The sequence below is a fragment of the Benincasa hispida genome, chromosome 4 (assembly GCF_009727055.1).
Source record: "Benincasa hispida cultivar B227 chromosome 4, ASM972705v1, whole genome shotgun sequence".
Classification (NCBI taxonomy): Eukaryota; Viridiplantae; Streptophyta; class Magnoliopsida; order Cucurbitales; family Cucurbitaceae; genus Benincasa; species Benincasa hispida.
Window position 1 is genome coordinate 2,788,124 of NC_052352.1, and position 15,368 is coordinate 2,803,491.

The 15,368-nt window shown below is 31.7% G+C and overlaps 1 protein-coding gene across 1 annotated transcript; it reads right to left on the reverse strand.

Moving 5' to 3' along the window:
* Positions 1 to 428: 428 nt before the first annotated feature.
* On the reverse strand, positions 429 to 8,482 carry LOC120075180 (hippocampus abundant transcript 1 protein-like). The gene is made up of 14 exons (XM_039028375.1): positions 8,294 to 8,482; positions 8,097 to 8,208; positions 7,211 to 7,323; positions 3,958 to 4,080; positions 3,686 to 3,888; positions 3,170 to 3,245; positions 2,768 to 2,854; positions 2,508 to 2,588; positions 2,364 to 2,396; positions 2,122 to 2,175; positions 1,994 to 2,035; positions 1,342 to 1,420; positions 1,190 to 1,260; positions 429 to 603 (listed from the first exon to the last, which is right to left on the reverse strand). Exons 1-14 carry the CDS (start codon positions 8,456 to 8,458, stop codon positions 529 to 531), a joined length of 1,314 nt encoding a protein of 437 aa, XP_038884303.1. The 5' UTR covers positions 8,459 to 8,482; the 3' UTR covers positions 429 to 528.
* Positions 8,483 to 15,368: the final 6,886 nt, after the last annotated feature.

The following is a 15,368-nucleotide window of genomic DNA, read 5'->3' on the forward strand; positions in this document are numbered from 1 at the left end:
AAGTGCCGAAACACTCCGTGCAAGTAGGGGCATGTCTCCTCCAAGGATGGCGTTCAACAACGCATCTCGACTCAAACAACAAGCTTTCTCAAACTCCTTATTGGTAATTATCATTTGGTCGTTGATTTGTTTAGCTTTAGATTTTTTGCATAATTTGCTTTCTCTGCTTTAATATTAATTTTTGCATAATTATATTATTTAAAAAAAAAAAAAAAAAAATCTCTTCTTTGCTCCCTCCTCAATCGATTGTCACTTACCCCTACTCACCCTTGGCTCGCTCTATTCCCTCGTAGTCCTAAAAAAAACACCCAGATTTTCTTTCACTTCCTCTATCTTCTTCCTCCCATCATTTTCCCTCCCCCTTCTCCATTGGCTACCGCTTGCACTTCTCTCTCCTGAAACGAGGGAGAATGATGGGAGGAAGAAGATAGAGGAAATGAAAGGAAATCTGGGTGATTTTTTTGAACATATATATACAATCTATTTACGCTATTTAAAACAAAAATATGAACAGTGGAAGAACAAAAACTAGGCTTCCACATTGCTGCTACTGCTGGCTTTGGTAGGAGCCCTAATCAGGATACTTTGAACAAATGCTATCATCTGCCACACAAAATAAAACATGTCCATCAAATCGAACTGAGTATGCTAGAGGGACAAACTATAACCATTTTTCATATAATAAATAAAAAAGGTAATTGCAATAGCTGCACTTTTAAGTTTTAGGCCTAATAATATTTTTAAAGAATTGAAAATATAGCAAAATCTATTAGTAATATACTTTTATTGAGAGCTAAATTTAAATTTTGCTACAATTTGCATCGTACGATATCAATTAATATTTTAGGTCTGATTGTTGTATTTACAATTGTCCCTAAAAATAAGTTATGATTAAATTATCATTTCAATTTTTGACTTCTATCATATCCTAATAATTTTTAAAATATTGTATAATGCTTGTAGTTTAGTTATATCTCTGTGAACATCATCATTGAATTGAAGATGAAAGAAAACGTATGGTCGTTTTGGATAATTTAACCATGTGATAAAAGCAAAGACCTTTTAGAAAGTTTTTAAGATTAATCAAAAACCAAACTGAAATCATAAAACTAAAATCGAAATTTAAACCTGAATCAATCCATAGAGCAGTCATTGGCATCAGTTAATGGAGTGGAAAAAAGATTCTTACCGCAGAAGATCCAATGCACATGATGCTAAATCCAGGGAAATAAAATGGAGCGTTTTCAGAGAGAAACAAAGCTGGAAACACCAAAACTCCGTTAGTGTTCTCCTCTCTTGTTGTTGCATTGCATTATATATAGCATATTTAAGCAAAGTTACCTGTTAAAGGGGAGAATATCAATGGAGAAACGACATTGGCAAATGAAGATATGCCTGAAATGCATCCTTGAGCCTTACCCTAATAATCAATCAAATCCAAGAATATCGTCATGCTAACAACAAAAATCAAGTAAGAATGGGATTCTTAGAAAACTTTGGTTCCACATTTTGATTTGGTTTCAACAAAAGTCATATTTTGCTAAAATCCAATTACATATTTTGATATTGTAAATTGATTAGTTATTCGTTATTTCCATTTTCGTTCAAGGCTATAAAAAGCCAAAGTTGAGTTGAATAACGTATTTGAAAGCTTGTGACACGTCAATCATTTATAAATTTTATAAACTTAGGTTCAATCCACCAAAATTGGCTAAAGTTTGTTCTTTGTTTCTCTCTACCTAAACTCAAACACAGGTTCTTTTTTGAAGTTGGGTACATGATATGGTTATTTATTTTGATTTAGGAGATTCATTTAGTTAAGTAGTTGTTAACCCCACAGAAATTGCAACATTTCTTTTAATGAGATAAACATAATTGCCAACATTAACAGACTAAAGAAACATTCATCTCATTAGTAGAAATTATGAAATAAAATAACTAAGGAACTGCTTAGAGACTATTGATTATGTTGAAGTTGTTCTTGAAAACTAACCTGCTCGCTTGCACCAACTTGTTTCGACACTATGCTTTGCAACTGTGAATTAAAAATGAGAAATAAAATAAGTTCAATCAATATCAATCACGAATTAGCTCTAGATCACAAAAAAGTTTGACACTCACGCAAGGCTGCCAGAAAATAAACAAAATAGAAAGCATTGCAGCGACATAAGCAACCTGATTAATTACAGCAAAGCAAAGTTAGTCATTACGTGACATGATGTAATTTATGAAGCAGAGATGAAGCTCCAATATAAAACAAATAAATAAATAATTAATTAAAATAGTAATAATAATAATAATAATGAACCAAATTTTTTTAAAATAATTAAACTGCACTCCCAAATTTAGTTGCAAAGAAGTACCCAGTCAGCCCAAGCAAAGCTGTAAAGAAGCATCTGCATTTAAAACCATTAAAACAAATTGAGGCATCCACGAGTAATCTATAAATTTCTTAACATCAAATTGGATTATTAGAATAAGATTCAGAATTACGTTAGAGAGCTTACCTGACTGGATAAGAAAAAGAGCCCAACTGAGAGCAACTTGATCTCTCCTAGAACAGGAACCAAGATGGGGAGTAAAAGTAACTGCAATTATTCGTTTAATGGTAAGAACACACACACATGGGAAAAAGATGGATAGAGTCTTTAACATATTGTAAACAGGAAAATTAAGGTAATACTTATTCTTTTTAACATATTATAAACATGAAAATTGACATAGAAGGAAATGTAGATACAGAGTGGAATAAAATAGCATGACATGCCTGTGAAATAGTCGAAGCAACCCCAGAAATCACCATCAAATCAGCAAACCTATCCTTGTTAAACTGAAATCTGGCTTTTAAATAGTACTGTATTTGGGAAATCAAACATAGTCAAGCATATCAATTGTCCAAGACAAGTTGCCCAATTGAAATTTTATAGGCACACTTGAGAATCTGTTAAGGATGTAAATTTATAATTGAGCCAAACAGAAGTTTACAATCTTAGTAAGATGAGGGTGATCACCAACGACTGAAACTTTCTATTTAAAAGTAAACCAAATAAATTTAATGAAATTATAACTAAAAGTTTCCCATGGAAAATTGAGATGCATTTCAGTTATTGGTATTAAATTGTCAAAACAAAAACTGACCCAAATTAGTTCCTTGGACTAAAAGACTAACCAGTATAGAAGCACGAATGCCAACATCAGCGAGATTGCCAAAAAATGAAACAATGGCCAATTGTGAAAATGTCAAGCTGCAAATAACATACATAAGAGGATTGAAAATTTCAGAAGAAATTCAACATCTTCCCATTGAGCCAGAAAACTATTTTGTCCAAACTTCACAACTATAAGATATGTTGACTAGGCTAATTGTTTGAAATCAGCTTGTCTCTTAGCAAAGTTTGACTGTTAATTTGGTCACTAAAACATATGTTGACTATGCTACAGAGTTTGGTTAATTGTCCGCCTGTATTTTCCAAATGAGTCGAATCTTCTTTCATTCTTATACTCATATATTAATATGAAACCAATTTGAAGTTAGAAGTTGCAAATAGAAATCAAATTCAAATCCCGGAACAAACATGTTATATTATTTTTTAAATTAGAAAGACCAAAAATAAACTAAATTGAAGATCAGAAGGTTAATCCATAAGTGAAATTAAAATAATCATAATAATGATTGAATACACACCTCGTCTTCAACAGGGAGAAAAGATCATTCACTGAAGGCAGGGTCGTAAGAATCTTTTCTTTCTTGGGGGAAACTTGATCCAAAGAAACAGATTCTACATTCTTCCCCGATAGTAGGGGTGCACAAAGATTACAATTGGAGACAGAATCAGTAAGGAAAGCCCTCATATACACTGTCGCCAAAGCCGCCGTAGAAGCCGCTACCTATTCGAGAAGACGATCCGTTCAACATTGAGTACAAATGAAATTTCAGAGAAAGGGAGAAGCGAGTACCTGAAAAGTGGATGGAATGGAGAGAAAACGAGCACAGAGAGTCCCGCAGACGGAAGCAGCAGATCCAATGGCGGATACCATTCCGAACGCAAAAGCTCGCTGGTGGTCCGGTACATTGTCGGCCTGTAATTGCAGAGATAAATCCGAAGTAATGAATGAATGGCCATGGGATCAAATTAGGGTTTAGAGTGTTAACGTTGAACCAGCAAAATGCAACTGCTGAAACGGGCAAGAATAATGGGTTTGACGTAGATGGAGACTTTGACGTAAACGTGGCTCGTCCCTGTTAATTTAGTCTGAATTTTCGATAAATCTATAATTAACTCTTCGATACTTGTTTATTGTTGATTTTAAACTTAAAAAACTACTTGTTTAATAACATTTTATTAAAAATTTTGGAAATATATTCCCATATTGTATTTTGTGTTTAAAAATTATTATTATTATTTAATTAATTTTAATAAAAGTTAATTTTCATGACTAAATTTAAATTTTATTGAAAATATCCGACTTAAAATTGAACAAATTTTAAAATAAGGTAACCAAAATGGCATTTTTACCTTTTATTTTCCACTTGTAAGCAAAAAAAAAAAAAAAATACTTAGGTGCATCTTAGGTTATATCTTTTTATATTTTTTTAATACAACAATTATATAGATGAGGATCAAGCTTTCAATCTTTAAGAAAGAAATCTATGTCAATTATTGTTAAGCTAAATTTTGACACCAAATTATCTAGTTACAGTTTGTTAAAAAAATATATTTTAAATTCTTTTTATTGTATGACTAGAAGTTTTTAAAGTGTCACATAAAAATAGGTGCAAATTTGAACACACCAAGGTATTTTATTTAAAAGAATAAAGTTTGGTCTGGTCATGGCAAACAAATTAAATTCAGTGTCCAATAGGCCTCCCAATTTTTTTTTTTTTTTAAAACAAAAGTTTATAACTTTGATTTTATCTAAAATTCACAAATTTATTATACATAAAATTGAATGTTTAGGCACTAACATTTCGTTTTTCTTTTATTTTTCATATTTAAGTTATTTATTTATAATTTCTTATCATGATTTTCATTTTTCTCAAGTAAAATAGTTGAATTTTTAATCAAATTTCAAATTAATAAAGATAGGTTTTTAAAAAAGGTAGATGAAAATGTAGCAACCCTAGAGCATAGTAGATATTAGAGGTGGAAATGGTTTGCTTCGGTTTAATTCAGTTTCAAATTTGGTTCTGACATTTTTTTAAAAAAATCTATATTATATTTTTTTTTAATTAAAAGATGATTCAGTTCGGTTCAATTTGAAATTCGGTTTTACTCTTTTTTAAATATATATATATATATATATTAGTTAAAAAAGGTTCTGTTCGGTTTCAAATTCGGTTTTCGAAATCGGTACCGAATCGAACCAAATTAATCCGGATTCAAAATTTCTTTTAAACCGACTGAACATATTTTTTTGTTTCACTTAGTTTTTTTGTTCGGTTTTTGTGGTTTGAATGGCCACCCTAGTAGATATAATACAATGCAATATATTATATATATATATCAAAATTTAGATACAACTCTTAGATCTATCAATGATAGATTATATTGTTAATAGAGTCTATTAGTGATAGGGTCTATCAATGGTAGATCTTGTTATATTTACAATTATTTAAACATATTGCGATACACATAATTATTAGCCCTAAAATTTCTATCGTTGCAATTACCCTTTTAAAGACTACTTTTTTTAGTTTTCAAAACTTGTGCTTGGTTTTTAAAAACATTGGTTGAAAGTAGATGACAAATCAACGTAATTTAAATGTGCAAATTGTGTTTATATGTTTAATTTTCAAAATCTAAAAACTTAAAACCAATTGATTAACCAATAAGGGTCTTAATAATTACTTAAAAATGATATCATGTGTCAAGAACCTATTAGGTACACATTTAAGAATTTAAAAGACTTGTCGAATACTTTTTAGAATACACTAACTTATCAGACACATGTAGAAGTTCAGTGTCCAAACTTGTTACTTAACCGTATGATAAATACATCTAGTCTAAATCTTATTTGATGTTTGACCTTTTTTTTTTTGTGTCTAAATTTTAAATTATCTATTTTAATTACTATTTTCTTCAACAACCTTTTATTCCTAAAACTTTCATAATCTTTATTTTGGCCCTGAATTTTTTAAAATAACAATGGTTGGTATTTATTAGCTTTTTTACGTTAGAAGGTTGGAATTGATTACCTTGTCTTTCACATAATAATAATAATAAATAAATAAATAAATTGCTTACTTAATACTTGGTGTTAACCAATGTTATTTAAGATTTTTCTTGGATGCTTCCCTTTTATTCTCATGGTTGTTTTTTATTTAGTTCAACAATCGTGGGAATTTAAAATTGAAAACCTTTGAAACGTGCAAATGAAGAATTATTCATCGACTTTAACTCAAATTGGCCACATACTTAAAGCTATATTATTAATTATTTAAAATCATAATAAATGTATAGTACAAAATAAATTAATTTAAAAATGTAGGATCAAAATTAAGCTATATCTATTTTAATCCTTTAATGTTTGAGCATTTCCCCCCTTAATAATTTTCAATTATGAACAATAAAACTAATAAACTAATCGACGATAAGTTAAACTTATTTTATTTTTTTTTAAAGAGAGAAAGAAAGAGAGAGAAATTATGTCACTTAAAAAAATAAAAGAGAAAGAAAGAGAGAGAAATTATGTCAAAATAAAAAATCAAAAGTTGGCTTGATTAATTTGGAAGAGAAATCATTCTGTTTTAGTTAATATATAATAGAATTACGACTTAAATTAGTAGCAAAGGGAAAAAGAAAGGAAAAGACAATATGCTGCAAAATAAGAAACTCCAATTATAATTACAAACGGAATGTCATAATCATTTTAGTCCTCGTATTTTTTAACATCTTAATTGTTTAATGTTTTTACTTTTAATAAATCTTAAATCTTATCTTTGTTATTAGTTCATTGTTGTTGTTTTTTTCTTCCAATTTTTGTTACTTATTAATATTTTTTACTATGAATTTTAGAAATTTATTTCTACATTGTATTTTATTGCATCAATACACTATAACTTTGAGTGACTAAATTTAAGAAATATTGTAAGTATGTATACGGACTAAAATCGAACAAATTTCAAAGTACAGAGATCAAAATGATATTTTAACTTTTATATTAAGAGAAAATAAAACTGAGATCCACTGATGTGATAAGAGTTTCTTACCGCATATGCAACAGCCAAACACGGAACGCTCCCTTCACAAACAGTACTTGTTATACATTTCAAGACAAAATAAACATAGAACACATCCCTCGACCTCCCATACCCTAATATCCCTGTAATCAGACCAAGAATCTATATTTTAGAAAATGATTAATTAATATTGATACCCATTTAGATTTTAGCTTTTGTTTCCTTGAAAAATGTAATAGTTTTCTCCAATTTTGTTTACCAAAGTTTTCATTATTGTCATGAAAATATTATAATTCTCGGTTTAATTAAAAAAAAACAATTATTTTTGTTTTATTTAGTTTTCAAATTGTTTTTTAGTTTCCTTTATTTTGGAATTTGTATTTATTTTCTCTCAATTTTCTTATATGGTTTTTTATTTTCTTGGGGAATCATTTTAACTCGTATTCAAAATATAAAAATAAAATCCATTTTTCAACTACTATTTTTTTAATTTTCAAAATTTTGCATAGTAATTAAACAACATAACATATTAATTTAGAGATAAAAGTAGAATTTAAAAGCATAATTTTGAAAAACAAAATAGATATCAAATACGAGCCGGACAAATAAGGTCTTAGTTTCTTGCTTTTAGTTTTTGAAAATTTAGCTTTTGTTTTCTTACAACATCTCTATAATGGTTTTAATTTTTTTTGACTAAATATTTAAATTCTTAGTTAAATTTAAAAAAAAAATACAAAATTGAGATTTTTGTTTGTGTAGTTTTCAAAACTTTATTAGTTTTTGAAAACATGTAGTGGATAAGAAAAGGAAAAAGTGAAGAAACATAATGTTTAGAAAAGAAAACGATAGCCTAAAGTAATCACGTTAAATTAAATATACTAGAAGTGATTGAACAGAGAAAATGAAGGAAACCGACCGAGAGGAATTACAGTGAGAATCAAGGGAATAGTGAGTAGAGTCTTCCTCCCAAACTTGTCAGAGAGGTTTCCAAGCAACGGCATCATGAGCAACGCTCCAAGCCCCGTAACCTACAGACATCTCAAACACAGATCAAACTCATTCAAATTCTAAGAAATCAATGTAAAACCGTCAGTCACGTTGTAGCAAACTTACGACTTGTTGAAAACCGGTGAAGTAAATGGCGAGAGAGCACTCGTCTCGACCGGGACAGAGAGCGGACATGGTGACATCTGTAGTGGCTGGAACCACCATCATGGTTGCGAAATTGTAAAGAAATACTGTCATCAACAAATGGCTGAGCTTCCAAATTTCTTCCATTTTTTTCTTTTCTGCTTTCTCTTTGTTTTCTGATCAGTTTGGCTGCAGCTTGCAGGCTTTGTGATAAAGCAGACCCACCATTTGTATGGCCTAATCAATTATTTTTATTGTGTAAACGACCCACTACATTTTTTTTTTTTTTTAACAAAAGAACAGAAAAAATAAAATATATTTGTAGACTACTCATAGGATAAATTATTTGAGGAGCAGGAAATGAACATGGCTATGGATTATTTTAGTTAACACAACAACTTTTTGACAAATGGAGTAAGAAATGGAGAATAAAGGAAAGAAATGACCTTGAATATTAGTGTCATGACTCTAGATCAAATTATTTAGAATTCAAAAGTGAAAGAAATCGTTTTAGTTATCAATAGTGGCCAAATTGATGTACTACCAAATCACGCACCTATTGACCGGACAACTGTAGATATAGGTATTTTGTAAACACGTCATACTCCTAGTGACGAATGATTAGTGATAGCTCTGATGGATGGTTTTGCAAGAATAGGTAATAATGAGGTTACTATTTTTATTAGTAAATGATGCAGAGAAGGCTTGTAATATTGATCTACACGAAACTCGGCGGACTATTGAAATAGTGGAAATTAACTTAGGCTACGTTCAATTATTTTAAAATGTATTCCTTTGAACGGATTTTGTTTTGAGGAAATCCTTCAAACAAGTTAATTTAAATGGTTAAATAATACTATCATTTTTATTCTAAGAAAAAAAATATTTTTGTGAATTTATTTTTACAATTTATAAAGAGAACATTAATAGAAGCTATTTTTGTTTTAGAAAAAAATCAACAACAAACTAATAGCAATGAGTAATTCTAAAATTTATTGAAACAAATTTTGGACCGTCGAGTATAGGGATCAAAATGAAACAAAATCCATGAACGGAAACCAAAATGGTATTTTTACGAATTTAAAATGGATCAACTTTGGAATTTATATACTCATTTTTGCTCTATAGATATTTACTTAAAATATAACTTAGCTTATTGAGATATTTTAAAGCTCGATGATTGAATATTTATTCTAGCTACTTTTGTTGAAATTTAAAAAAGAAAAAAGAAAAGAACACAAAAGAAACCATCTCAAAGTTACTTCATTTGTTATAATCACACCCTTAATTTTTTATTTAATGAATCAATCTCTTGGACTCATGAAATTATTGCAATTTAACCTTTAAATATTACAAAAGGCATAAATATTTTAAATATTATAATTTCCACTTTTGGTGGGTAATATTTCTTTCAAAAAAAAAAAAAAAAAAAACTTTCGGTGGTATATTTAAAAAAAAAAAAAAAGAAATTCTCTTTAAATGTGATATATTTATAGTGAAATCAAAATACAACTTCCTATTTTAATCGCAATAGAAGTAGATCTAAAATATAGCAGCCATATTTATAAACTTCTTCAGATCTGTGTTTGCATGTGTATACAAAAGTAGCTTTCATTATTATTTATTATTATTATTATTTTATTAAAATTTCATTCTGCTTAACTGTCATGAAAACATCCAAACAAACTATCAACATGCTTTTGTCTGTAAAATGTCAATTTTTTTTAATAAAACGTAGATGATTTGAAGTACAAGTTTCTTGATTATTAACACATCAGTTGAATCTCATTGAATTCGAATAAATTTCGTTCTATCTTTAATTATTTTATCATATATGATCCATCATATATTCCTTCACGTTCTAAATTAATGCAATTGGGAATTTGTCAACGTTCGGAATATAAATTTATTTTAAACTAAATTCCTTTTTCATGTGATACTTTCTCTTTCATTTAAAATACCTTTTTTTTTATTATTATTATTATAATTAAAATATATCTTCAATCCATGTGCTTTTGAAATTTATGTGATTTAAATTTGCAATGGGCCGATGACGTAATATTTCGGCCCATAATGCCAAATGACCCAATTTTATAAAAACCTGTCAATGGACCTTCTGCTGACGTCATCACGATATGAGATTACAAAAATGCCCCTCCAGTCTACATGATACTTGTGTGCTCAAACGCAACGGTCATTCTAGTTGCTCAAACTTCTCGTGTAGTGTCGTTCAATCTCGCTTTGCAAAACCATCATCCATCTACTACCGTAATCAAAGTTCTTGGGTAAGTGAATTTAATTTTTGTCTTACATGTAGTGTGGCGTCTATTTAGGTGGGTTTCGTTTGCGAAGTTCTTGGTTTCGTCTGTTTAGGTTGGTTTTGTTTGCGAAGTTCTTGGTTTCGTAGATTGGTTTCGTTTGTTTAGGTGGGTTTCGAGGTTTAATCAGTCGCGTCTATTTTTTATTTTGGGTTTCGATGTGTTTTCGATGTATTCTACATTGTTTGAAGACAAAAAAGGTATAGTTAAAGCCAAAAAAAGTAGAGAGCGAATTTTGCGAGAGCGACATAAGCGAGATTGGCGTTAGCGAGACGGGCGAGAGCGAGATAAGCGAGTTAAGTGAGATTGGCAAGAGCGAGACTTTAATAGTATGTATTGTTAGTGATTCTTTAAGTACGAACCTGCTAACTGATAAATTGAATATTCATACAATGCAAGAGTAATTCAAGATATCAAAAGCTTTGAAAATACGTGAAGCTGATAGGTTTCCCGGAAAAATAACGAGTATGGCCCACGTTGCGAATGCCAACAAGATTGTGAAGAAGAAGCTTACCAGAAGGCAGTTAGAGATGTTCAAGAGAATAGTTTCTAGGGATTTGTAGACATTGAATTTGTATTCAACAACCCACTTATCCACCATATGTTATTGAGGGAAGTAAAGATGCAAGGAGCGAACTCAATTAGTTTCCTTGTCAGAGGAAAGGTCGTCACATTTTCGAAGGACGATTTTTTTATTGATAACTGGTTTGTGGTGGTCCCCTATGCGAGTTGTACGGAGTGAGGAGTCCTCACAAGAACTTGCGACAAGGTACTTTGGTAATCGATCGACCTCAGACGCATTCTACCTGAATTTATTGAAAGAAGAATACAAGAATTTGGTATTTGAAAACAATGACGATGCAGTTAAAATCACCCTAGTATATTACAAAGGTTGCAATGATGGGTAAGAACATGCAAAAGAGTGGTTGTCGATCGTACTCTTTTTGAAGATGTTGAAGACATAGACTATTACAACAGTCTTGATTGGAGTATAATTATTTGGCAGAGGACACTCGACGCCCTCAAGACTGCACTGAATGATAAGGTTTGTTTATACAAGGAGAAGGTGAGGGGAAATAAAAATTATGTTGTAAAATACTCACTCCGTGGATTTCTCCGAGCATTCCAGGTAGATGTTACTTAACTTAATTTTATCTTTGGTTTAACATTAACATAGTTATAAATATGAGTTGTTTCATATTTAGGTGTGGACGTACGAGATCCTATCATCGACAACAAGGAACATTGCCACTCGAAAGAGCAAGGTAGTTGTGCCTTGTATATAACGGTGGTCATGCTCCTACTCGGTGTCATTCAAAGTACTCGAGAGAGACGTTTTTATTATCAAAATGTAAGTATAATCTAACCACAATATGTTTATTCGGTTGTTAAATGTAGACTATCTTACTGGGTTGGATCCTTAATACAAACAAAAGTCAAAGAGGGTCTTGTCATGTTTGATGCTGAGAAGGAGTTTCGGGACACCCCAATTGATAGACGAATTGTAAGACAAGTACACTCCGACACCGAGAGTTCAGGGACCTCTAGTAGTTCAGAGAGTGGCAGTAGTTCAGACGATAGTTTTGAAGGTGGGGAAGGTGATGAGTAGGATAATTCAAAAGGTGGAGTGAGGGATGACGAATCTAATGCGGACATGAACATCCACCAGTCTTCTTACATCCCCAACGAGGATATGTTTCATGATGTGCTGGTGAGTGACGTACGTCCTGAGCTTGAGGAAGAGCGTTTTATCCCTGAGGAGGATCGTTCTGAGCCTGAGGTTTTGGGCAACAAAGAGGGAATCAATGTTGATTCTCTTGTATAATACTTGCGGAGTATTGACAGCTTAATATCGAGCTTGGATGGCCGTGTATCGAAGTTGGAGATGGACATGAGAGACATCAAAGCACAATTGTCAACCACTTTGTCTCTATTACAATATATGAAGGGTTCCATGGTGTTTAAGGCGACAAGATCCCCATGTAACCCATCCTGCCTCGGTCACCCACCCAACCTGTACCTAGGTCACCTACCCGCCCTGGCTGCATCTTTGATCATTCCAACAATCATATTGTCCTTAAAGTTAGAAAGAATATTATTTTCTATGTGGTATGTGCACAATCCATGAAATTCCATAGGAAAGACTGCACGAATGGCATTGCCAATAGATACCGCTCGATCAAACATAAACACCAAGTTAGGGGGCTCTCCAATGACACACATCAAATTTGATATAAACCACTTCCAAGCTCGATTAGTTTCATTGTCCACTATGGCATATGCTAGTGGATATGCTTGGTTGTTACCGTCTATGGAAACGCCGACCAACATGGTCCCTTTGTATTTACCTTTCAAATGTGATCCATCAACAATTATCATAGGCCAAAAACTTGTAAAACCTCCAATACAAGGCCCTAATGCCATAAACATGTACTTGAAATGCATATCATTTTCAAGTTCGATTTCAAATCTTGTACCTGGATTCTCCATTTTTAACGCTTCACCATATGCATGTAAAGTAGCGTACGACTTGTTGGAACGTACCATCGTGCAGCGGAAGTGACCAGGATCTATAAGCACTCTAATTCATTAATTTTGGCAGAAATGAAAGCATGCTTCGACAGAAATAAATGGGTTTCATGACAAACCTTTGTAGAACTTCCTCAGGCTTGAATCCAGCTGCAAATCTCCTTTGAATCTTGTTGTAGACCACCCCAAGATCTTCCATACTATTCTCTTGGTGCTCTAGATTGAGGTGTGAGACACAAAATAAGCTGGAATCAAGGAAATTTGGAGACAAGCTTATTGCAGCAACCCAGCAGAAGAACAGCTTCTTCACACGAATTTTTCAGAGAAATTCTTTCGATTACCTTCCTCAAAATCACTCAAATCTCTTCAATATATTGCAGACTATGTAGGATTGTATCAATAGTAGCGGAAGCACAAAGATCATCTAAACACTCAAATTCACTAATTTTGGCAAAACATAAAGCATGCTTTTGCAGAAACAAGTGAGTTTCAAGACATACCTCTTAGAACTTCTTCAAAGCTCCTTCACTAGCTGCTATCTTCTCCAAATCTTGTTATAAACCACCTCAAGATCTTCCCCACTATTCTATTGGTGCTCTAGATTGATTTGTGGGACTCAAAACAAGCTTGAATCAAGGGTAGAAAGAGAAATGCTCACTGCAAAAAACTAGCTGAAGAACTCTTTCTTCAAACCAATTTTTCTCTCAAAATCTCTATAGATTACATGCCCGATTTTCACTCTAATCTTTTCATATATTGCAGATCAACATGCAAAGGAGTTGAATGAGTTGCAGCTCATGCTTGGAGAAGACAAGGCAAAGATATTGCTTCTTGTGTGAGCTACTTCAAAAGATGAATAATGGAAAAACTTCATTTTCTATTTAAGTGTTTTGTTTTCTTTTCCTTTTTCAATTTTATCTCAAAAAATCAAATTTTGATTTTATTAAATCTATTTTGATTTTTTAAAAATAAAAATTTTAATTAATTTCATAAATTAATTATTAAATAAAACTTAATTAATTTAATATCAAATATTAAATTAATTTTAACATATATCCATCTTTATATATTTAAATATATAAATTCTCCTATTCCGTTTAATTCCAAAATTAAACATGTAATTATATCTCATATAATTTCTAATTCCCTTAATTCTAATTTGAACGTTTTAAATTAACTTATCATGCTATTCTAGAGCTAGTCCGTTGCGAGCTAGTAGGGGGATCTCGTGGACCTACAGATCATGGGCTCCAACGATCCAAGATTAATTGGTTAAACTCATTATACCAAATTAATCTCCATTTGTTAACTAATGGGTCACTTCACTAAAGCCCATAGTTGCACTCCCCACAGTATAGATACATTATGTCCACATGATTTAACCATAATTAGCAAGTCGACCATTCACAATTTGTTCGTAATAACGGCTGGATCAAATATTTGTTTTACCCCCGAGATTACATCTTATTTCTCAAGTCCCTACTATTCTCTAATGAACAACTGGTTTATGATCCAATCACTTAACCAAACTTTCTCAGCTCAGTGAGAGGGTGGGGCCCCTTGTTCAAGACCTGGATTCAGTACTTAAGAAAACAACCTTTCTCCTATCCCTAAATCAGTTAGGTGTGAACTTCGTCTTGCACCCTACGTCCTCAGCTATCTATCCGGTCTTACCCCTGAAATGGGAGTTTTATTGAGTCGGTGCTGTTAAGCCAACCCTCAACTATGAAAATCTAAGGGCAATCCCGAATAAACAAGAGTTCATAGTTAGCTTAGGATTAAAATCAAGTTACCTAGGTCATCTAGGTGAAATAGTCAGTCTTAAATAGTAAACAGCGTTATAAAGTAAAAGTGACTTATTTCTTGGTCCTGATCTTATGCAAACTCATTGCATAAGACGCCCCCACTCCTCATGTCATAACATGTACAAATTAGGATCACATCGTATGTAGCACTTTACAACTCTTTGTAACAATTACAGAGTTGGCCGCATCCAATGGTGTTACTAGAATAAGGTACCTAACCTTATTCATGTACCATAGATCATTTTGACTACTCGAACCCGATCCACTCTTATGTCTCCACATAAAGTTCAAGTACTCATACAATAGTCATGAGTTTTAATTTATTGGATTTAAACTTTCATACAATTTATGAAATCAATAACAAGTATATTGATTATAAAAGACGTTTATTATTTTACAAACTGC